Source organism: Vulpes lagopus, chromosome 23 (assembly GCF_018345385.1).
Source record: "Vulpes lagopus strain Blue_001 chromosome 23, ASM1834538v1, whole genome shotgun sequence".
Lineage (NCBI taxonomy): Eukaryota > Metazoa > Chordata > Mammalia > Carnivora > Canidae > Vulpes > Vulpes lagopus.
Window position 1 is genome coordinate 10,781,491 of NC_054846.1, and position 24,543 is coordinate 10,806,033.

The 24,543-nt window shown below is 39.6% G+C and overlaps 1 protein-coding gene across 1 annotated transcript; it reads left to right on the plus strand.

The window, feature by feature from the left end:
* Window positions 1-925: 925 nt before the first annotated feature.
* CTSO (cathepsin O) lies at window positions 926-24,062 on the plus strand. The gene is made up of 8 exons (XM_041738573.1): window positions 926-1,091; window positions 9,367-9,475; window positions 10,058-10,197; window positions 12,731-12,898; window positions 14,069-14,190; window positions 19,332-19,495; window positions 20,103-20,195; window positions 22,469-24,062. Exons 1-8 carry the CDS (start codon window positions 960-962, stop codon window positions 22,501-22,503), a joined length of 963 nt encoding a protein of 320 aa, XP_041594507.1. The 5' UTR covers window positions 926-959; the 3' UTR covers window positions 22,504-24,062.
* The last annotated feature ends 481 nt before the right edge of the window (window positions 24,063-24,543 follow it).

Consider the following 24,543-nt stretch of genomic DNA (forward strand, 5'->3'; position numbering starts at 1 on the left):
GTGCCAGATTGGGATTTGAACATTACTTTTGTTCCTTCTGCCGTCCCTTCTCCAGGATCGGGTTAATATGAAATGTTGTGGTTTGAAAAAAATAAAAATAAAAACAAGAGGAAAGCATGAAGAACGGGTTGTTACGAACAAAGCTGAGAAGGTGGAAAGCAATTGGAATAAGAAAAAGAAGGGGAGGGACGCCTGGGTGGTTCAGCGGTTTGGCGCTTGTCTTGCACTCAGGGCGTGATGCTGGAGACCCGGGTTCGAGTCCCAGTCGGGCTCCCTGCATGGAGCCTGCTTCTCCCTCTGCCCGTGTGTCTGCCTCTCTCTCTCATGAATAAATACATAAAATATTTAAAAAAAAAGAATCAGCGAGGGCCGCCAGAGTCGCCACCAAGCGACCCCGCTGGGCGGGCACTGGGGCAACCGCGCGGCCGAGCCCCCAGCGCCCCGCAGCCCGCCCCCGGCTCCCGCCCCGCAAACCCCGACGGGGAGGAGCCAGCGGGCGAAAGAGGAAGCGGCCGGGGGAGCAGGGGGCGGGGCCAAAGGCGGATCGGGGCGGGGCCAGAGCGTCGGGGCGGGGCCAGGGGCGGGCCAGGGGGCGGAGCATGGGGCGGGCAGGGGGCGCGGAGGGCGCGCGGATGGAGCTGCAGGGGGCGTGCAGGGGGCGGGGAGGGGCGGGGCTAGGGGGGGCAGGGACCAGGCCGGAGGCCGGGGGCGCAGGGCGCGCCGAAGGAGCTGCAGGCGGCGTGGAAGGGGGGGGGGGGGGCGCAGCGGGCGGGGAGGGGGCGGGGAGGGGCAGGGCCGGGGGCAGGGCCTGCGTGCAGGGGGCGGGCCGGGGGCGCAGGGCGAGCGGATGGAGCTGCAGGGGGCGTGGGGGGGCGCAGCGGGCGGGGACCGGGGCGGGGACCGGGGCGGGGACCGGGGGATCGGGGCCGGGGCGGGGGCCGGGGGCGCAGGGCGCGCGGATGGAGCTGCGGATGCTGCGGCGCCTCTGGCTGCTTTGCTGCTGCTGCTGCTGCGCCCGGTCCGCGCAGCCCCGCGCCACCTTCACGGCGACCGAGCCGCGGAGCCGCGAGCCGCCGGCGGCCGCCTTCCGGGTACCGATCGCGCCGCCCGGGTGTTTCCTGGGGGGGGGGGGGGGCGCCGCGAGCCGCCGCCACCGGGGCCCGGGCCGCCGTTCGCCGGCCCCTTCTCCCTCCGTTCGCCGCGTGGCAGCAGCCCCGGGCCCCGGGCCCCCGGGAGTGCCGCCCGGGCCGTGAACGGCGCGCCCTGAGGAATCCGGGGAGCCGTCCAGAGTGTTCTCATCTGCTGCATGGGTGCCGTCCCCGGGCTCCCCTTTTAGCAGGTCCCGGGGCCGGGTCCCCTTGAGGTCGCGAGAACCTACTCCGGGCGGGAACCTGCCGGCTCTTCCTCTGCCGCCGGGGGGCGCTGGCGACCCGCGATCCCTCCGCCCGACGGGCGCCCGCGCTGGGCGCTGTCCCGCCCTCGGGACCCCTCGCCCCAACACTCTTCTGGTGGTGCACGCGGATTTTGAGAAAAGGGAACATTGTGGTTTTTTTCCACGTTATTTTCGAGGATCTTTATGATCGTGTAAAATCTAATGACCCCGGCGGTAAAACAGGAATGCACCGAGTTAGCGGAGTACAAACAGGCTTTCCTGTGACCTTGAGTTACCGATTTAGGGTTTGCGTCACTGGGTTCTGTGTATCTGATACCGCTTGACAATTTATTTTAATCAGGGAAGATGTCATCATTTGATGACAAGAGAAAACTGGTTCATTCTAAATCCTAAAGAAGTAAGCGTTTAGTAATACTGCTTTCTGGAATTAAGTTTTGGCTTCTTGCTGCTTTTTAGTCTTGGGATTTCTCCTGGCATTCTTTTTTCTTTTTTCTTTTTTTTTTTTTTTTTAGATTTAATTTATGTATTCATGAGAGTCACAGAGAGACACAGGCAGAGGGAGAAGCAGGTCCCCTAGGAGGAGTCTGACGCTGGACTCGATCCCAGGACCCTGGGATCACACCCTGAGCCAAGGCAGATGCTCAACCGCGAGCCACCCAGGCGCCCCTCCCGGGATTCTGTAGCTGCGCTCTTCTGCTCCTCCTCTTTCCTCTAGAAAATTCCAGTGTCTAGGAAGTCCCAATCTTAACCTGGTTCTGCCCATTCTTGTTTTTTGCCCAAACCAAGATGTGTACTTTTGTCTCTGCTTTATTGCTCTTGAGCTACATTCTAGCTTTTTTGAGCCAGAAGCACCAGTACAATTGCTACAAACTTTCTGTCCTGTGTTCTACCCCTGTCCTGAGTTTGGTGACTATGGTGGTGACCCAAACCCTGCAGGGAGAAAATAGTCAATCTTATCTATAGTGATAACGTATTCATGGACTGAATACATAGAGGGACTGCTGTACTCCTCAAGAAAATCATGTCGCAGGCTTGGAAGCACAAGAAGGCCCAAGTCATAAATGTAATTTTTTGACATTTATAAGCATGTATATTTACTTACATAGTTACTCCTATTGGTCCTGTGAAAGAGCCCTATATCCAGGAGGCAAATCTATTATAAAAATGCAACTCTTATCAGGACAAAGACAAGGATCCATACCTGGAGATGGAGTTTAAGTGGAGGAGGGCAGTTATGAAGGTTTTTAGTACATTTAAAAAACTTGAGAAAGCCTGGAAAAGTTTCCAAAGCAATTGCTTCCAGTGGGAGTTTCCTTCATGAAATGGATGCCCAGAAACGAGAGCGTTTAGACTTCAGAACACATTGCTGGAAAGTGGGAACACCTCTTTTTTTTTTTTTTAAGATTTTATTTATTTATTCATGAGAGAGAGAGAGAGAGAGAGGCAGAGACACAGGCAGAGGGACAAGCAGGCTCCATGCAGGGAGCCTGACATGGGACTAGATCCCAGGTCTCCAGGATCAGGCCTTGGGCTGAAGGCGGTGCTAAACCGCTGAGCCCCCCGGGCTGCCCGGGAACACCTCTTGGTGTTAGAATCTAGATGTCTGGACCTGGAGTAGAAGGCTGGACACAGGCAAAGAAAGAAAAGGCCTTGCTTCCTTGGCAGCCAGGAGCATGTGGCCTAGCAGGGTAGACTGAAGGATGTGGTGACTCAGCTCAGTCTAACTCCACAACGCTTTGCGTAAGATTATGTCAAATTATGAATTGGGGGAGATTCCCCACTGTTCACCCATCAGGTAAATTGTGTGCAGAATCTAGAAAATGTCCTTGCTTCACAATGAAGTCAAAGTTTTAAAAAATAGGGGCACCTAGGTGGCTCAGTTGGTTGACCATCTGACTCTTGGTTTCAGCTCAGGTCATGATCTCAGGGTCATGGGATCCAGTCTCACATAAGGGCCCTTGTTCAGTGCTCAGCACTCAGCAGGGAGTTGGCTGGAGATTTTCTCCCTCTCCCTCTGCCCCTTCCCCTGCTCTCCAGAGTTCTCTCTCTCTCTCTCTCTCTCTCTCTCTCGCTCCCTCTCTAAAATAAATATGTGAATAAATCTTTTACATTTTTTTAAAATAAAGTTTAAAAATTAAAATAGAATCATAAAGTACTCTGTGTTGGGCCAGAATCTATAGATTGCATAAAAAGTGAACAAATCTATAGATTTGTATAGAGCTATAGTCTTTGGATCTTTGTTTCTTATTTAGGGATAACAAATAGATCACATGATGTTTGCAAAGTGATGGATTAGTAGTGGCTGCCTGAAATATGGCATTGGACAGTGTTTAGGGGATTGTAGTTGGATAGAGAGATGGACAGCTGGACAAATGAATGAATAAATTCTGACTCTTGGAGAAAGTGACCGATTGATGAGTCATGTCTTTCATGGTGGTGGGTTCAGAGAATGGTGAAAGGGTCTCGTCATCCCTGCCTTGTGTATTTCCATAAATTCCTTGGACTATTTCTTAAATGGAAGTTAGATGACATCTATGATACTTGCCCACAAGCTATTGTCACATTACTGTTGGGTGAAGACGAGGCTGCTCCTTGGTTTGTTGTGGGATGCCTGTCAGGATCACTGATGAGGGGACAAGGGATAGTGACCCCTACCTCTGTTCTTTCACTGCTTTAGAACTTCTAGCACTCAAGAAGAACCTAACTAGGATCCAGCCTCCTCTTCTTTGTGATGAAACCGGGGTGTGCACTGATACTGACTGATGCTCGTCATTTTGCCACAGATCAGTTGGTATTCTTATGCCTTCGAAAAGTCACAGACCCAATTGTGGAACTAATAAAAGTCATATGTGCTCACTTCAGGATCGTGTTTACATGCCGATACACGTGTGACCTGTGCATAAAATTTCAGAATCGTCACCTTAAAAATTCTTGCCATAATGATATAAAATAAATAAATAATAAAATAATATATAACGTGTAGGCATGTTGTTTCTGTGTAAGTTGAAGATCATAGCATTTTTATAACGAGCAATCCTAACTAATGGGGTCACATATTCACCATAATCAGCCCCTTGAAATCTGGTTTATCTCCTCCAAGTGAACTCTTATACAAGAATGCTTTAAACCACATTTTCTACCTAACATGGGTGAATTTTATGTAAGATACTGTTGTTCAAGTGACCACTTCCAGTAATTCTAGCTTAACGTGTGCATTGCCAAAATGGAAATATATCAGGAACTTGAAATCTTGGATCAGAATTTATTCATTCATTTGTCTAGCTGTCCATCTCTCTATCCAATATTTTGATATTCTCTACATAAGAAGAAGTTGATTTAGGTTTTCTGAGTCAGTGGGGGGAAAAAGACATGTGCCACATTCTAAGAAATTATAACCTAACAAATGGATATTGCATATTTAAACATTGTACTGTAATGCCTATTTCAGTGAACAAATAGAAAAATGTAGACTAATACACTAGAAAAATAATTGCTTCCGCCAATTCTCAAGAGTGTCTTTTTAACTCAGTCTATATGCATGCACACAGACAACACTGACTACATATTTATTTTCATTTTACTTTGCATGATAAGTATGCATGCATATTATTTTTACACAGATGTCAACACACTTGTAAAATATTCTTTGCGTAGGCAGCTTTTGTAAAGCAACTTTTGTAATAAAGCAGTGAAACTTTGTCAAAGTATTTATTTCTATTTTTCTAGTAGAGGCCTTCTCAACAGCTGCACTCTTGACATTTTGGAACGGATAATTATTTGTTGTGGGGAGCTGTCCTGTGCCTTGTAGTGTGATTGGCAGTGTCCTTGGCCTCTACCCACTAGGTGCCAGTAGCGACTATCAAAAATGTCTCCAGATTGCCAAAAGTCCTTGGGAGGGAAGAGGAGGAAGGAGGGAGATTGCCTCAGAAGAGATACACTGATCTAAGATTTGCAACTCCCAAGTTGGAGAGAAATTCTCAGCAGTGCTCCAAATGGAGTGGTTACTCCTCACTGCATACAAATATTTTACCTTTTGGTTTATCCCTGGACTTACTACAACTTCTAGAAGCTAAAGCACCAGCAAGGAGAACAATTTAAATCCATCTGCACAATATATGATTTATCCTACACCAAACCTCAGAATCTGCAAATGAGGACTATTAAGGGAAAAGTCTAAGTAACAGAAGTGAGAATGAGTTTAGAGTGTTAAACAAAAGGTGCTCTTACAAAGTACCTTTTGATTCTGTAGTGATTTCAATGTACAGCTCATCCCACCGATGCATGGATTCATCGTAAGGGAGCACACACCACATATTGTTAAGTGCAAAATAGGTCACCATCATATGATCTGTCTGTTTTTCACACTTCTGAGACTTTCAGAACTACTACTGATGTTTCCTGTATACTTCTCAATACTTTACTCTCTTCTTTCATGAGTGAAATTAAGGCTCAAGTCTTTCATTTTAATATTTTATATGGCTTTAGGATCGCTTATTGTACTGTATGTATAGTTTATTATACTATTATATCATTATGATATGCTTCATTGCCTTATGTTAAGAACAGGTGGTGATTGATCATTTACCGATGATTGATTCTGGACAGAGGTTGTTAACATGATGAGGCGCAGAGGCTCAATAGAATCACAGTTCGCGATGCTTCTATGAAATCTGCTCTCGTGGAAGAAATTGAAGTAGACCAGAAAAGTCACTTGAAAGAGGAGTTCATTCTAGAAAGGAGACACAGGGCTTTTTAAAATTTAAGTGATTTGACATTCTGTTAGGTGGACTTGATATGTGTCCTACTGTTACAGCAAATAGAATAGATATTCTTGGATATACTGATAATATTATTTTACTCTAAAAGCTATCTGTTTCTTCCAATAGATAATTGATCATTTCTAATTCCATGAGAAAGACTAGCCCCACATTAAGAAAACCTGAAAGCATGGTCTTTGAACAACACTTTCTATATCCAAATGCTCTGTGTTCAAAAGAGGAAAAAAAGATACAGCATTTAATATTTTTAATATTTTTAATATATTTAATATTTTTCTGTCAGTCGCTGTAGTTTGTGTTTTCCAAACAATCTCATAATTAATCATCACATTCTTCCAGGTCAGAATTGCCCCATTTGTCAGTGAAGAAAATAAAGACCAAAGAGGTTGAATATACAGCCAAAGATTGCATGGCAATGTGGTTAAGCCATGTATCGCAAATTGAGAAGAGACTGGAGAAATCTACTGTGTGCGTAGGCAAATGTGCAAGGGAATTGTGCTTTGTTCAGCTTTGTTCACAATTCTCATGGGAAGCACTTTTAATATTATTAGTGGTTTTCCAAAATCCAAAAAGGGAGGATGAAGATTAGTGTCAGGGAGAGGACAAAGTGGAACACTTTGGGGTTTAGAGGTCTTTGTCTTTGGCAAGAAGTCACATTGTAAATATCAAGTAGCCTCAGCGTGGGCTGTGGACAGCCATGAGATGACAGGAGTCATTGCACTGGATGACATACGAAACTCACCAATGAGATTCTTTTAGAAGTTGGCCTCTGGCTGATACAGGTATTTCGTAGATTCCCACAGTCACATGGAAGAAATTTTCTGTCATGCACTCTTTGCTGAGGATTTTTATAATGAATTAGTTTTGAATTATGTCAAGGGAATTTTCTGCATCACCTGAAAATATCATACAATTTTCCTTCCTTTTTAAAAATTCTGTTAATGTGGTATATTATGCCGATTGATTTTCAAAAATTCAACCAGTGTAACATTTTTTAATGAACCTTACGTGGTCATGATGTGTTGTCCTTTTTATATATTGTTGGATTTAATTTGCTAATATTTTCTTAAGGATTTTGCATCTATAGCCATGAGGGCTATTGGTGCGTTGTTCTATTTTCTTGAGATGCCTTTGTCTAGTTTTGCAATCAGGGTCATACTGGCCTTATAAATTATAAAATAAGGCGTAAAGTGTTCCTTATCTTTTGTTTTCTCAAAGAATGTGTATAAGATTGGTATTATTTTTTTTTAATTGTGTAGAATTCACCAATCAAGACATCTGGGCTTAGAGTTTTCAATTTCTCTTACATTCAGCTTTTGTAATTGGTGACTTCCAAGGAGTTTGTCCATTTCATACACGTTATCAAACTTACCGGCTTACAGTTTTTGAAATATTCTTCTAATGACTGAAGCATCTGTAGTGATGGCCCTTTTTTCATTCTTGGTAATTTTGTCTTATCCTTTCTTATTTCTTTTCTTTTCTTTTCTTTTTTTTTTTTTTTTTTCATTTCTTTATCACAAGACCATTGACTGAGAGAAATGAGGAGAGGGTCAGGGAGAGCTGTCTGGTTGCAATGTAACTGACCCTGAGTGGAGGAGAAAGTGAAGAAAGGTTGGGGGAAGTGCCGCAGGCTGCAGTGCAGCCCAAGGAAGGGTCAGAGAAACCATCAGGGACTTGTTAATCATCAGCCAGCTTTCAGGGGAGTCCCACGTTTCCCTAAAATAGGCCAGCCTCAAGGCTCAGTCATTGGCTAGATGCAGCCTTTGTAACTGTGGCCTCTGTTTGTGTAATTGTGATAATTCAGCGTACAGCGCATAAGCTCCTTATAGATGGACAGATGGACGTCTCTGAGGCCCACTCTCATGGCTACTGCATACTTCCCTGTGCAGTCAAGTGTCATGCATTCTCAATGCCTTCCCTGGTTACTCTTAACCCACAAAGATACTCAACCAATACTTACAAAATGAATGCATTTTAAATTCCTTAGCAGTTAGCAGTCTCTGGCTCATATTTGTCACATGGAATATGGCAAAAGATATTTGCTTTGTGTTTCTGTTCTATTTTTATGTTTATAATCTCCTCACTAAATTATATTCAGAATTCCACTTTACCAGGATTATTTTTAAGTAACTAAAATTTAACAACTGTTTATTATTTTAGTAACAATCCTTCCAGGCATGGTCAATAAGGACAAAATAAGATTATGATAAGTTCCAGTAATAGTTTGCTTAAAAATAAACAGCCTAAAGCTATTAAAGGCATGATGTATGTAAAATGTCACTTGGGTATTTATTCAACAACAAATATTAAGTAAGCACTCATTGTGTGCTAGGCATGTACTCAGTCAGTGTGGGGATACAGTAATGAGGCCCTCATTTTATTTACAGGTTTTTGAGACAGACACATAATAAACACAAAATGCATAAACAAATATTTACAAGCTAAATATATAATAAGAATGGGAAACTTACAAAACAGTATTCCCCTGAAGTTTTATTTATCATGCAGAGTTGGTTAGCATTAGGAAATTGAGGCAAGTTCTCATCAAAGTCAAGCTTCAGATAAATTATCGCAAAATTCAGAGCTGAGGAATCTGTAAATGGTGATATTTTCTCTCCAGATAAAGAAGCCAGTCTAACCTCCTAGAACATTTCCAGGATTATATATCTTTCACAAAGCCTTTTTACCCTTAATGAGATGGAGAGGTCTATAAAGCTCCAATGGAATCATATTTATTTATTATTTACTTATTTTTTTCGTGCTCTGTTACATTGTGCTTGGAAATACAAAGATAAAGACACACTCTCCGATTTCATAATTATTTAATCTAATGAGTGTCTATTGGGGATGGTTTCTACTAGAATCTGGGGTTTATTCGCAATTCATTTTATTTTTTCCAGTATGTTAAACAAATACATAGTTTGTGCTTTCAACATGCTTAGTGAAAAGGAATTATATATGCATTAAGACATACCTCTCCTTGCCTCAAAAATATACCTGAAATCAGATAATAGTTTTCATACAAATGTCTATAAATCTGATCGGGAGGTCTTAATGCAGTCCTTCATTCTGATCTGCAGGAAATAAATCAAGTTTTGACTTCTAATACCTGAAAAGTATGTCCAAGTTAGATACACATACATTGCTCTTCAAAGTTAACATACGTGATGTGAATTAACCTTTTTATTTTTTCAGGAAAGTCTTAATAGACATCGGTACTTGAATTCTGTATTCCCTCGTGAAAACTCAAGTGCCGTCTATGGAATAAATCAATTTTCTTATTTGTCTCCTGAAGAGTTTAAAGGTATGGTGTGATTTTGCTATTAGTTGTTTGGTTTTCTGAATTTAATTTGTTTCCTTAACTTTTGAGGAACTGTTTAATTGTGAATGTAGTAAATGAAGTCGTACTTAACATTTATTAAATACTGAATGTTATGCATGTGCCAGGTGCTGACAGAAAAATAGACTCCTGGCTACTGTCTTCTGATTATTGCTTAAGATTTAAATGTTGTAATTACAGATGTTTCCATGTGGCTGTAAGGGCCAGTGTTTCATCCCTTCTGCAATTTTTTAGTGTCATTTCTATTCTGCACATCCACAGTTCCATGGGTGATGATAAAGCTAATGATGTCAATTATACTTATTTTTACTATTGACAGAGTTCTATCAGACAAGTCATTTTATGTGGCAGTTCCATTCCTGTTGTAGAAATTCCTGTCTTTGTAGCTTCCAGTGTCTGCATTTCATGTTATAAAGGAAAATCACAAATGGCCAGCTCTACTGGAAAGCTACTGTTTGTGTTTGAAAAATTTCTCCAGAAAGAATCCCAGGAAGCCCTCCCTATAACATAATTGTGGCTGTCTTTTTATCTCATGTTTCTATTCAGCTATTTATTTAAGAAGCAAACCTTCCAGATCGCCCAGGTACCCAGCAGAGGTGCGAACATCCATACGCAATGTGTCTTTACCATTAAGATTTGACTGGCGGGACAAACGTGTTGTAACCCAAGTGAGGAACCAGCAGACTGTGAGTTGTAGGGCTTTTTTTTTTTTTTCTTTTTTTTCTTTTTGAATCATCTTAGCATGCATGGGAAGTCACCTTTGAGGACCAATACAATCAAACTTGCAATGAAAGCCATCATTTCTCTGGGTAAAATCACACTCCAGTCATCCAGAAATGACAATGAAGGAAGAATCTCTGGTGAAATGAGAGGCAGGTATCAAGGCCAACTTTTATTTTTTTTTTTTAATTTTTACTTATTTATGATAGTCACACAGAGAGAGAGAGAGAGAGGCAGAGACACAGGCAGAGGGAGAAGCAGGCTCCATGCACCGGGAGCCTGACGTGGGATTCGATCCCGGGTCTCCAGGATCGCACCTTGGGCCAAAGGCAGGTGCCAAACCGCTGCGCCACCCAGGGATCCCCCAACTTTTATTTTAAAGATACACCTGGGGAGCAGCCTGGGTGGCTCAGTGGTTTAGCGCCCACTTCGGCTCAGGATGTGATCCTGGAGACCCTGGTTCGAGTCCCATGTTGGGCTCCCTGCATGGAGCCTACTTCTCCCTCTGCCTGTGTCTCTGTATGTGTGTCTCTCTCTGTGTCTTTCATGGATGAATAAATAAAAACTTTAAAAAAAAATGAAGATAAACCTACTCCTCTGCAACCCCATTGGCATAGGAAATGTCAGCCAACCAGGGGAAATCTACCCTTAACCACAGGAACATAGTCTCAATTTATCTGCAGTGGAAACCTCAGTAGGTCACTCAGCCTCCCTGTGTATAGTGTTCTTTTTTTTTTTTTTTTTTTTTTTAAGATTTTATTTACTTATTCATGAGAGAAACAGAGAGAGAGTGAGAGAGAGAGGCAGAGACACAGGCAGAGGGAGAAGCAGGCTTCATGCAGGGAGCCTGATGTGGGACTCAATCTCAGGACTCCAGGATCAGGCCCTGGGCCGAAGGCAGACACTAAACCACTGAGCCATCCAGGGACCTCCCACTGTATAGTGTTTTAGACCAAGCAGTTTCTCAGTCACTGTCTAGTTGGAATGATACTTTTTTACTTCTCAGATTGTATATCTCTTAGTCTTTTTTTTTAACATTTTATTTTATTTATTCATAGAGACACAGAGAGAGAGAGAGCGAGAGAGAGGCAGAGACATAGGCAGAGGGAGAAGCAGGCTCCATGCAGGGAGCCTGACGTGGGACTCAATCCCGGATCTCCGGGATCACGCCCAGGACTGAAGGCGGTGCTAAACTGCCGAGCCACCTGGGCTGCCCTCTCTTATTCTTTTAAAAATATCTATTGTTATGATTTAAACTTTACCACCAAATCATTTGCTTTATTATTGAATTCATAATGAAGTGTGAATTAGCCAGAAACTGAATCCTTCCAGAAAGTATCTATCTTGTATTAAAGGAATACAATTCAATTCGTAATCTTTAATTAAAGAAATATACTGGAGAGATATTTTTTGAGCAGAAACTGCCCTCCTAGGGCAGCTACAGGGAGGTAACTAAAGCTAGCTATAGATATGGTATTAGCAACCTGTATTCACTTTTCCCAAGGGGTAGAAACCTAAAAATAGAGTTCTTTAGCGCATATCTTCCTATGCCATAGGAATTGGAGGTATAGACAAAATAAGACACCTAAAGCCATAAAGTTGCTCGACACTACTTCACAAAGACAACCAATTGTTCTCCTTCCTTTCTTTGCCTAACTCCGTAGCACGTGTCTAGTGATGAAGTCAGTTATGCCCAACTCCTAACCTTACTCTTACCTTTGCCTTTTCTATGGATTCCTCTTTCATGTGCATGATCCTTGATTTCATTTCCTCCATCTTCTCCCTTTTTTTCAGAACCAGCCTTTTTATTCTTTCATTCTAGTCTATCCAGTAAAATCAAGTTAATAAGTTAATAAATCCAGAATCAGGAAGATTGCCAGCCAATGTTTGAATGAGGAGTGACCAGTGTGGGTTTTTATCATTATGATATTTTATGTATATCTGTGATATGCCCATGCTGGCACTTTGACAGCCTAAAAAGTAATTCAGTCAGCTGCTACATCCATCAAATAATGAGTGGAGCATAGACGACGTATGTCCTCATCCCATGTCACCTCATCACTGCCTCTGCCCCTTAGGGTGGAGACAGTGGATGCCATAGAGGCAGAGTATCAGGGAAGAAACAAGATGGATTGAAGAGTGGTTGGGTGTAGGAGCACCTCATAAAAACAGAAGTCACATTCAGTGAACTGATTAGTCTTTTAAAAGATCATCCAAGTGTTCTCTCGATCGCTAAAATTCGCTTTTACCTTGCATTATCTAATTGACAATAGTGATCATCAATTTATCTCTGATAATTATATTTTGGTGCTTAAAAGAGAATTATGGTTTTCTTTTCTTTTGCCAGTTTGAAAATCTACAAGATGGGCATTAATATTCTGTAGGCCCCCAAATTGTACTCACTTAAAACTTGATAACTTGTGATATTGAGAGATGTTGCCAAACTTGGTTTGAACATTATTTGATGATAAATACACTGCTATTTCTATTTTTAAACAGTGTGGAGGATGCTGGGCCTTCAGTGTGGTGGGTGCTGTGGAATCTGCATATGCAATAAAAGGGAAGCCTTTGGCAGACATAAGTGTACAGCAGGTCATTGATTGTTCATATAATAATTATGGCTGCAGTGGAGGCTCTACTCTCAGTGCTTTGAACTGGTTGAATAAGGTAACTAGTATCTCAGCCTTTTAAATTCTATGTTTCAGAATATAAATAGTTTTTCTCATATACCAAAGAATGTTTTTTAATTCAGAAATTTAGATGGCCAAAGCTTGAATTAATCAGATTTAAAAATGAATTGCTTTCAGGCAGGTCAGCCATTGAGAGATCAAAGTGTGAAAAATCTTACCTGGATCTGTTTTCAGAAAAATGTATATATTTCTTTCTTAGCATTTATTAACAGGTAAATTTTTTTTCATAGATATGAATTGCATAAAGTCTCAGAAGATGAGAACATATGGTTACTTATTGCCATAGGATTTTTGAATACTGTGGTTATAAGCAACCTTAGAATGAGCAAATTTAATAACACTTTATGTAGATGAAGAAATCAGACCTGAGAGGAGAGATCATGTTGCCAAGTCAGTGGCTGAGTCAGGACTGTGTCTTAAGTCTTCTGCCTCTCACTGGAGGGCTTTATCCAATACACCACCATGTGCTCCATGTTCTTAAGACACTCTCTGACATGGTCCTATATCCAGTATCAACCTCATGAAGCCAGCCAATGAGGATGTTACTATGTTTTGTAAAAGTTGTCAAGCTGGAATTTCCCAAACTTGAATATTCTTTCCTTGAGTGTTTGCCATATTTTGAGTTACTACATGCCAGGAGTACATGTTCTGCATCCCCTGGCTTCTGTAAGACCAGAATCAGAAAAGGAGGATAGTCTATCAACAACTAAAAAATATGAGGCATATGCTAAATGAATAGCATATAGAGACTTGGGTGGAAAGAATGCTTGAATTGACCATTGCCTATGCTGAATGCATCTCAAAAACTGGCTGACAAAGCCGGAAGCTCTGGAAGGAAAATTGAGTTGCTCCATCGCAACCTCAGGAGAAAAGCAATGACTAATATCAAATGGAAGTTAGTTCTAAGGTAGGAAGATAGAGGAAAAACAAGAGTAAAAGAGAAAGATACTGAGTTTAATTACTTAGAATATCCATAACAAACACCTAAATCTTGAATTTAAGATCTTAATAACCTAAAGGGTATCCACATGAGGAGGATGTGGCCAACTTGAATCTTATTTTGATGCATCATAGTTAAGTTCTATTTGATTTCTAAAACAACTGCATTTTAATTAGAGAATACTTTGGATGGTTTTTTTTCTTTTAGACACAAGTAAAACTGGTGAGAGATTCAGAGTACCCATTTAAAGCACAGAATGGCCTGTGCCATTACTTTTCTGATTCACATTCTGGATTTTCAATCAGAGGTTATTCTGCATATGACTTCAGGTAATTGTCTTATTCTATTGTGTCTTTCTCTGTATTAATTTCTGATCAGTTGTCCATTCAGAATCAATAACTGGATTGAAGGCATCACTGCATACTTGTAATTGAGACCTACTTTTTGATACAGAGACTCATGGAGTACTATGGATGTTGTTTCTTAAGTATGATCTACTTATTTTTCCATTTGTGTTTATAATGGAATTAACACATTTTAATCCGGTTTAAGGTATAGTTTGTATTTAACACCTTCTTTTTAACAAATTGAGTTATCCTAATTGTCATTTGTATAGTTGTTTCACTGTTGAATTGATCCAAAATTGCTTTGCATAGACTCTCCAATTAATATCAAGCAGTCCACTTACCAAGAAGTAGTTTTTGAACACCCTTGCATTTTTTTAAGGCATCAGCTGTAAGAAAAACATAAACTGAAAGTTTCATAATAGAAGCAAGTAGTCTTGTTCTACTGATAATCTACCTAGCTCTACTGGAGATAGATTCTGTGGCACACGCTATAGGCACGATGGGAGTACAGGGGTAGATAAGGAGGCAGAAGAAAGAGGTTTGTGTTGGAAGCTGAAGGGCATGATGACTTTGGATAGGTTCAGGAGAAAACAGTCATTAAAAAAATGCTTTAAAAATGCATAAAGAGGGCAGCCCGGGTGGCGCAGTGGTTTAGTGCCACCTACAGCTAGGTTGTGATCCTGGAGACTTGGGATCGAGTCCCATGTTGGGCTCCCTCCATGGAGCCTGTTTCTCCCTCTGCCTGTGTCTCTGCCTCTGTGTGTGTGTGTGTCACTCATGAATAAATAAAATCTTTAAAAAAAAATCTTAAAAAAAAAGTGGTAGTTTAAAAAAAATACATAAAGAACTGAAAGCCAGCTAGAAAATCATTGTGACCATTTGATATGGTGTAAAATAGGTATTCAGGGATAATAGGACAAAGGAAAATTCAAAGAACTCCATTTTCATTTTAAAAAATATATATAAAGGGACCTTCGTATACTCTTTTGAAACAGAAAGCAGAATGTAAATTATATTCAGCCAAGGTGACAGACGACCCTAAAACATACTGATACTGAACATTAAAGGACGTCTTGATCCAGATGGTGCCTGCCTGTGAGAGCTCAAGGAAATCAAGGGTGACATTAGATCATTGAACAAAGTGGACCCCCTCTAAATATGCCTAAGTGTACCAGACGACTGGCAGATTGTCAGCACAGCTCCTGTCTTCAGGGGCTCTCGGGGTGACCCCAGGAACCACACACCAGAGAGCCTCGATTCCACTGATGGCAGGCTACAGACAATCTAAAATAAAATGTATAGAGTCACTGAGTGCATGGTGCCACATCTTTTGTGAGGGAAACACACTTTCAAAAACGAGGAAGTGTGTCTCTATAAGCTATTGATTCCTTGAGAGTGTAAGGGAAGCATGTGTACAAGAAGGAACTAGATTTTCAAAGTGACACTTAAATTTTTTTTAAAGACAAAAAACCCCACTAACCCTACAAAATGTCACTTAAAAACTTCAGGAAATCCCTCATTATGAGTAGCAAAATGAAAAAAAAAAAAAAAGAGATACCAAAAGGAAGAATAGGCATGAGTCTGAATTAGAGAGAGAGAATATAAAAGTGACTGTCATTGGACCTGAAGCGTATTTTATCTAACCCTTTGGTTAAGAAGAAAGAGGTCCCTATAAAAAAACCTTTACATTTACACTGAATATAATAAAGATTCTTATAATACAGTGCTGAGCTAATTGTGTTAGGCTCTGAAAGATCTTTCATTGATTTACTCGTTCATTAAATATATATTGAACACTGCTTCAGGTTCTGGGGATTTGGCAGTGAACAAAACAGACAAAAAAACCCTGAGCATATTTTAGTGATAGAGACAGACAATAAAGAAAACATAAAAATATGTACAGAATGTTAGATATAATAACAGAGAATTAAGTAAAAACAGTGGAGAAAAAGAGGAAATACCAGGGTGAGGGAAAGGGAGGGGCTCCTTGAGAAGACGACATTTGAGCAAAGACCTGGAGAAGTGTGGGAACTAACCATGCAGACATCTCGGAGACTACTGTTTCAAGCAGAAGGAGCCAGAAGTGCAAAGGCTCTGAGGCGGAAACATGTTTGGCATATTTAAAGGATGATGAGGAAGCCAATGGGACTGTAGTCCCAAGATGCACAAGACTAGTAGGAGATGAGGTAATAAAGGTTATCAGGTGATAACCTTGGAGCAGCACTAGAAGAATGGTGTTAGGCATGAGACATAATAGGTTAATACCCCTCGTGGAATATAAAGCCCCACAGAATATATTGAAGGATTATGTGGATTATATGGATGAGAGAAAAGTGAGTCAAGGATGAATCCAGGCTTGGATTCAAAATAATCTTCTGTAGGATCTGAAAAGATCTAAAAATGAAACCAATCAACCAACCAAATGAGCAAAACCCCACTGAATCATAAAAACATAGTCTAGTCCTAAAGTAAAATGACCATCTATACCCAGGATTCTTCATGCCCTGTTCATCAGACCTCAGGAAAGACATTTCAAAACTCAAACTAAATTTGAGGATGACTATTTAAACAGAGAAGGAACCCCATATAACAAGGGATTGAAAAACTAGAGCACAGTACAACACCCTGAATTCTAGGAATGAGAAGATAGAAATCCACATTCACATGAAGGGTTGGTAACCTGCCAACCTACCTTAATCACTAAATCTTGATGACAATAAAATTCAGAATTCTTTAAAGAATGTAGGATTTGTATCTTGCTTATCTGTGAAATAAATATAATAAGCATAGAGAAAGAGATTTGATAATATATCCATTTTCAATAATATGTATTTCGATAGTACACTTGACCTTCAAACTACACAAGTTTGAACTACGTGTCCCACTTAGAAGCAGATTTTTTTTAAGAAGTACAGTATAGTATTGTATTTTCTCTTCCTTCTGATTTTCATAAAAACATTTTCTCTAACTTTATCGTGTGAATACAGTATTAAGTACATATAACATAGAAAAATGGGTTAATGGATTGCTTATGTTATCACTCAGTCTCCCGGTTAACAGTAGACAAGTTTTGGGAGGAGTCAAAAAGTTACTTTCGGACTTTCAACTGTGTAGGGGTTGGGCACTCATAACCTCCAGTTCAGTGGTCGATTGTAATTCTACATCGGGCTAATAATGGAAAAAAGATGCTGTTTGGAGTATATTTTGACTTACTAAAAGCCAGCATCTTTCTAAAACACAAATGATAGCAATGCTAATCAGTTTTGGGGCAAAAAGGAACATTTGCTTGCTGGTCCAGACTATGGCATATCCTCCTATTTCATACTTTCCAGCATCTTTTATATCTTTTCTTTACTCTTGCTTCCAAACAGAGACTATTACTCAATTGTTTCTTTGATCTTACAATGTTAATTTTTTAGAATTGCACTCTAAAAAAAATATATTTCCTTCTTGATCATTCTCTTTCCATCATGCTGTCCCTACCCCTAGACCTTTGAGATCATATATTTACAGTATATCTTTTATTATCTTAAAAAGATATGTGCACTTGTGCACTCTTTTACAGAGAGAATCCTGTTTGTCATATCTGGATAGCAAGAATATTCAAAATTTTGAACACTAAGTGTTCAAAAGTTTGAATACAAGAAAATATACATTATACACTAAAAACCTATGTAAACAAAATTTGCTTATTAGATAATTTAGAAATAAGGAAAGGAAACTATTTTAAATTTAGAGTATAATTTATGTGTTAGGCTCGCTATAAAACTTAGGCCTACAATTTTATCCTTATATTGATTTTACGACATAGGTGATCAGTCAGTCACCTGCTTGAGTCACTGGACTCCAGTGTGACCAGAATGTCTCCAGTCTATAGCTGGAATTTGAAGCCAGGTATGCAGAACCTCAAAGCCTATATCCTACTATGCTGCCTTTTAGGAATTTTGTAATTTTGCCTGTCTCAGGGTAATCTTAATGAATACAGGTTATTATTACAGTAGCAAAAATTAGAATTGACTGCTTATAGATCTCCAAAAAAGGATCTTCACATTAACAGGTAATATAAATGTTTAGAATGAATGTGTAGTTTCTGTCTCAATAAATTCTCTTTTCCACTCCATTTTTTTCCCCACTTGTGGACAAAATAGCCCCTTGATAGAAACTGATCCCCAACTGGATATGATGATGGATTATTTACTTTTGGGAGCTACTAATCTACCCATGGCTTGCGGCAGCAATAAACTACCACATGCTATCTTAATGGCTTGAAATATCAGTAACTTGGTTTCAGTGTCCTTCACTCATCAGGTTGACCTTTAAAAGTGTAAATAATGGTTTAATCATACTTCCAAGATCGATGATGGCCAAATGTTGTGTAATATTAGACTTTATCAGTAGGTGTCCATGTGTGAGAGCAATAACTGGGTCTTTCACAGACTTCACAATCTAGTACTAGTTCTCCTGGCATCTTAACATTGCTTCTGTCATATAATTCCATTTGCCACCTTTGTGTTACCCTACACTATGGTTTCTGCATTTGGCATTCTCTCACATAAATTTGGTCAGTCTGGATTCTCACGTGGTATGGCAGAAATATATTTCCATGCATCCAGTCTTCTTACTTTCCTTATTAAAAGAATCCCCCTATAGTAGCTGAACACTGCCAGGTAGCTACAAAACCCCATTTTCCATCTTCCTTGAAGCTAAACTTAGCCCCATAACTGAGTCATAGCCAATGAGATCCGTATAGACATATGCAGAATGTGTGTGTTACTTTTGGGAAGTCTTCTCAACGGGAATATAGCACCTCTCTCTTTTACTCTCTGAAACATGTGTTAAATGGCTAGAGCTCCAGCAGCCACCTTGGACCATTAAAAGGCCTTGGCAATGGAAACCTCACATGATTGAACAAGAATATAGAAAAATTCTGTCTTCCTGCTATCTGGGAGATCCATAGCAGTCCTAGACTACCCAGTCTCCCAGAATTCTAGTCTCCATCTTTTAGGTCTTCTGTAATTGCAACCAAACCTACTCCTAACAATACACAGATTAAATAGATTATTTTTATAAAATATCTTTACCTTAAAAACAACTCCTTAACGATGTATTTCCCCTTTCGATAGTGACCAAGAAGATGAAATGGCAAAAGTACTTCTTACCTTTGGCCCATTGGTAGTGGTAGTAGATGCAGTGAGTTGGCAAGACTATTTGGGAGGAATAATACAGCACCACTGCTCTAGTGGAGAAGCAAATCATGCAGTTCTCATAACTGGATTTGATAAAATAGGTAAGTGCTGATAACACTTGATTGCTTTCCAGCTTGAACTCTGACTGACAAATGGTCAACATCCTTCAAAATGCTGAAATTTGGTGCTTCTATGTCTAAGTCTTCCTAAGACCTTTACAGATTTTCAGTAGACTTCTATATATAAATATCCTGTCATGTCATGGGTCAATGTCAATTGATTGGTCCCCCCAATCAATTTTGAGGACAACCTTGTTAAAATAATGATAATTTATGATTTAAATAATGTGCATTCTCCACTTGGAATGTTTAGAATAATTGTTGGGGAAAAAGAAAAGAAATTGTTGTTTTATCATACACCTCTAAAATTCTTTTTTTTGTTTTCCTTTTCCTAATTCTCTGGAATTGTGTGTATATTTTCCTTTGATGCGCTCCGATTCAAACTTATTTTTCTATTAATTGGAGTGTGATACTAAGTACAGCACACATTTAGTTAGCTAGTTTATGTAGGCATCACGTTACATTTTTAATATTTTGCTCAGAGCTACTAAGCAAGAACTAAACTTTAAAGAAACATGCATTCACAAAAAACTGAATTTTTTTTTTTAAACTGAATTTTTTAAGGCTTGTTACTGTCTTATGTTTGTAGGAAGTACTCCATATTGGATTGTGCGGAACTCATGGGGAAGTTCATGGGGAGTAGACGGCTATGCACATGTTAAAATGGGAGGCAATATTTGTGGTGAGTCATGAATTTATGTTTAAAACTTCAGGCTAAATGTCCATTTGAAAATATTAAAGTTCCGAGCCTGTATGCTTATAATTTAAGTCCATAGTATGCTTCCAGTGTACTCAGATCACTTTTACAGAATAATTTTCATTCTTTAGCCAATTGATGAAAATAAAATAGTGTTCTTTAGAGAGACACGTCATGCATGCTCAAATTTTGAAAAAGAAGGACTGCAGGGAAAACAAATATGTGCAAAATATGATAAGATAGAGTACTAATTTACCAAAGGTAATTTCAAGAACCATATAAACCCTCAACTTAGGAGCTGAAATTCCCAAAAACATCTCCAAAGTTAATTTATTTCATTTATTTTTTTAAGTAGGCTCCACACCCAACGTGGGGTTTGAACTCACAACCCCAAGATCAAGAGCTGCACATCCCACCAACTGAGCCAGCCAGACACCCCCCAAATTTATTTTTTTATAAATGAATCAATTCTCCTCAATTTGTGCATTGTGATACCTGCTTGAGGATAGTAAGAAGCACTTTTTCTTTGTGGCAAAATGTATGAAAATCTGAGCACTGGGATTGTTTCTGATTTAATATGCTCCTTGTCACCTACAGATTCAAGCAAAAAATATACTGGAATTAAGGGGCTGATGTGAATACCAAATAATACATTTTTTACTGAATAACAGCTTTGTTTTTGGTTAGCCACAAGCCAAATTAAAATAGCCAGTTAAGTATTTTAAACTGTTCTAAAATGTATGTGATATACAAAAATTTTGATCTGGACAATCAGCACAGTTTATGAATCAAGTTCCACCCCAACTATATTGCATATTAAAGTATCATTTAATTTCTCATTACAATGATTCCTAACATGTATATAACTTCTTAAAAACTGTAGAGCCCTCCAGAGAATGAGGCTGCGAAAAGACAGTTATAGGAAAGTTTGAGAGTTTATATGTTGATTCAGTCTGGTGACACTTGGCCAAGAGTTCCATAATGTAGGATCCATGAGAGTTAATCAGTGCTCCGTTCTATCACCCCAGTAAATTTTTTTAATTAAATTATTTATGAAGGAGAGTGAACATCACAGAAATCTTCCAGCCAGAGCACTATTAAGCCAATCAGGCCTCTACTTTTTAGCAACATGGGGGCTTTTACATTTTTGGAACTTGAAGATAAATTACTGGTGCCATTCATGTACCTTGGTTACTAAATTTAAATTATCTCTACCTATCAAAGTTGTGGTACCTGGATCTGGGCCGAAGGGTGGCTTTTTCAAGGCTCTGGAAAGGCTCTGATGTTTTCATAGTTGCCTCAATTATGACTCTGTATCCACCACCACCACCCCCCCACCACACACACACACACCCCTTCTTCAGCCCCCAGCTACTAAGAGTGAGTTGAAATACTTTGTCCTCTCTACTTGTGTTCCAACTTGATCCTTCAAGGGCCTGCCTAGTTAGTTATTATGCAGGGGTCCAAATCCTTTCTGAAAATGAATATTTGCTGAAAGTTACATACCTAATGATGATCACAGGTCTCTTAGAGACAATGGTATAACACAGATAGCATCCCATGCCCCAAGAAATTTTAAAGACATAGCTCATTACAATGACATCCAGTCTTCAAATGGACTACTTATTGCTTCCACCATGATATTGAGATTTATGGTCTTGTGTGCTAATAAAGCATAGTACATTTGTGATTTATTTAAATTTTGCTGAAATTTAAATCTTAGAGTTTGAAATTTCAAATTGTATTTAAAACAATCCTATAAATTACTGTATTCCTCTAAGCAATACCTATGAGTGCCATAAAGATTTCAGATACATTCATCTATTTAGGTACTTAGTCATTTTGGGTTTTTTGTCATTTCTTTTTTTTTTTTCAAAGATTTTATTTTTTATTTTACAGACAGAGGGAAAGAGCACTTAAGAGTGAGGGGGAAGGAGGAAGAGGGAGAGGGACAAGCAGACCCCACACTGAGCAGACCCCTGCTCAAGGCTCAGTCTCACAACCCTGAGGTCATGACCTGGGCCAAAACAAAAAGTCAGTTGCTTAACTGATTGAGCCATCCAGGTGCCTGAGTAGTTTCTTTTTTTTCTTTCTTTCTTTCTTTTTTTTTTTCTGAGTAGTTTCTTGAAGCAAAACTATTAGCCATCTCTTCTAATATCTGTTTTTGAAGTTACCATGCTTATACTGACAGATAGCTATAACCATTACATTATTTCCTGGAGGAAATAGACCAGCGCTAAGAATTTCTTTTTTTCTAGGTATTGCAGATTCTGTTTCTGCTGTATTTGTGTGACATGTTGGGCAGATCAAAGGACAACGACAAAAATGAAGGTTCATAATGAGTTGTAGCAAAGAACTTCATTCTCAGCATTGTTCATCTTCGGGCCACCAGCTCTCTTTGGGCCACCAGCTCCATGGCTTGGGAGGAATCTGTAGAACAGTTTCTTACTCTGGGATAAAGGTCACATTAGGAATCTCTTCAATTTGAAGAGGCTTTTATCTGGTTTGATTGTTGTTTTTGTTTGCTTATTTTTAATGATATACTTCCAGTAGGTTAAAAAGGGAATACGAATGTCTTTTCCTTTGTAAAACATAATCACCAGCCTTAACTTACACTTATATACAAGAATAGGCAGCCTAAAAAATGAGGTGCGCTTCTCACAAATATATTCACAGCCCTCTGAGATGGAATTTCTTAAGGATTTTGAAATGCCAGTTGCTTTACCTCCACAAAAAATGCTTACCCCTCAAACAGTAGAAAGGTCATATAGAAAGAAAAAACAAAAGGACAAAATCCCTTTTTAAGAGAAATAGGTTGAAATTAAAGGACCAGTATGGCTACTCTGTGGCAGGAAAAACTCTAGTAGCATTGCATGAGAGACAAATTGCTGTTTGAAAATTCGCATTGTTGATAGACTTTCAGCAGATCTTAAGTCTTCCTTGTTCTCCCTGTATTAAAGAGCAATGCATTTTCCCACTCTCTCTTGTTCTTTACTGTGACACTCCTACATTTTCCTGGTGGTTGGCTTCCCTGGCTAAAGAAGTTCCATTTTTTACTTTACAATTCTATTTTATAACTATTTATTTGGCTCCATTTGCCTCTAAACCTTTATCAAATCAAGATCTCACCTTTCTGTTCCCACTTTTCTGCTTTCCCCATTCTAACCACATTTTTTATGCATCCCTCTGGCTTCCACCTGGTTCTGATTCTTGATGCAAGTTTCTGTTTTCTCTTGCAGAAGTCATTATGTGTGGGTTTGTGGCAATATAAGAACCTCAGAGCAGAAGAGCTGATCTTCTGTTTGAATAGAAGTACAATTAAGTATTAAATGGATTAATAAAAGAAAATCATATCAAATATTGCATATGTAAACATTTCTTCTCTGCAATTTATGGTTACCTTCTAATGTAGACTATCTTAGCAAAAACAAAATTTTAAATGTAATAGCAATCACTAAAAAAATGAGGGTATTCCATTTTTCCCATCGCTTTTGACCTTTATCTATCCATCTGCTTTATTAGAAAAAGAAAACTCAATTTCAAAAGACTGTATTTCTTTGGTTTGTACCAACCAGATGCAACGTCAAATGAATACATGTCGGCTCAGGTTTAGAAATGTTCCAGGAATAAAAATATTGATATGCTGATTAATTTTTTAATTATCCAAGTGTGTCAAAAAAGAACTGTGTGCTGGTTGTTCTAGTTGTATTTATCTCTGTATTTACTGACTTCTATACAATATAAGTGCTTTTCTGATACTCTTTTTCAAATGTTAAAGTTTTTTTTATTACAAAATGATTAATACCTCTCAGCTGTTCTGGATTTTGATAACATTTATAATAAAACCACCTATATTTGACTTTGGGTGAAGAAGACTCTTGATAAGTGTACGACCTACATTTTATGAACAGTGTTGATGTGCTTTACATTCACATAAGAGTTTTCTCAGCTCCAAATCCATATATTCAATTTTTGGTTTTCTCCATAGACCTCAATGTCTGCAAAATTATCTCCTCTTCCCTCCTTCTAAAAACAACAACAACAACAAAACTTTCATACCTCCTAGAGTCTCTGTTTTGGTTAACAGCATCAACATTATGTAATTAACCAATCAATAAGAGTGTGGGAAATATTATTGAATCAGGTCAACTACACCTTAGCAACCCATCACTTATTCACCTATGTTCTTGGGGCGCCTGGGTGGATCAGTGGTTGAGCATCTGCCTTTGGCTCAGGTCATGATTTCAGGTGTCCTAGGATCAAGTTCCACATTGGGCTCTCCACAGGGAGCCTACTTCTCCCTCTGCCTATGTCTCTGACTCTCTATCTCTGA

Bases quoted from the DNA above. Each gene is read 5' to 3' on its own strand.
- CTSO (XM_041738573.1), top strand. From the start codon at position 960: ATGGAGCTGCGGATGCTGCGGCGCCTCTGGCTGCTTTGCTGCTGCTGC. The intron at 12,899-14,068 runs GTAACTAGTATC...TTTTTCTTTTAG, and splicing joins CTTTGAACTGGTTGAATAAG to ACACAAGTAAAACTGGTGAG. The intron at 14,191-19,331 runs GTAATTGTCTTA...CCCTTTCGATAG, and splicing joins TATTCTGCATATGACTTCAG to TGACCAAGAAGATGAAATGG.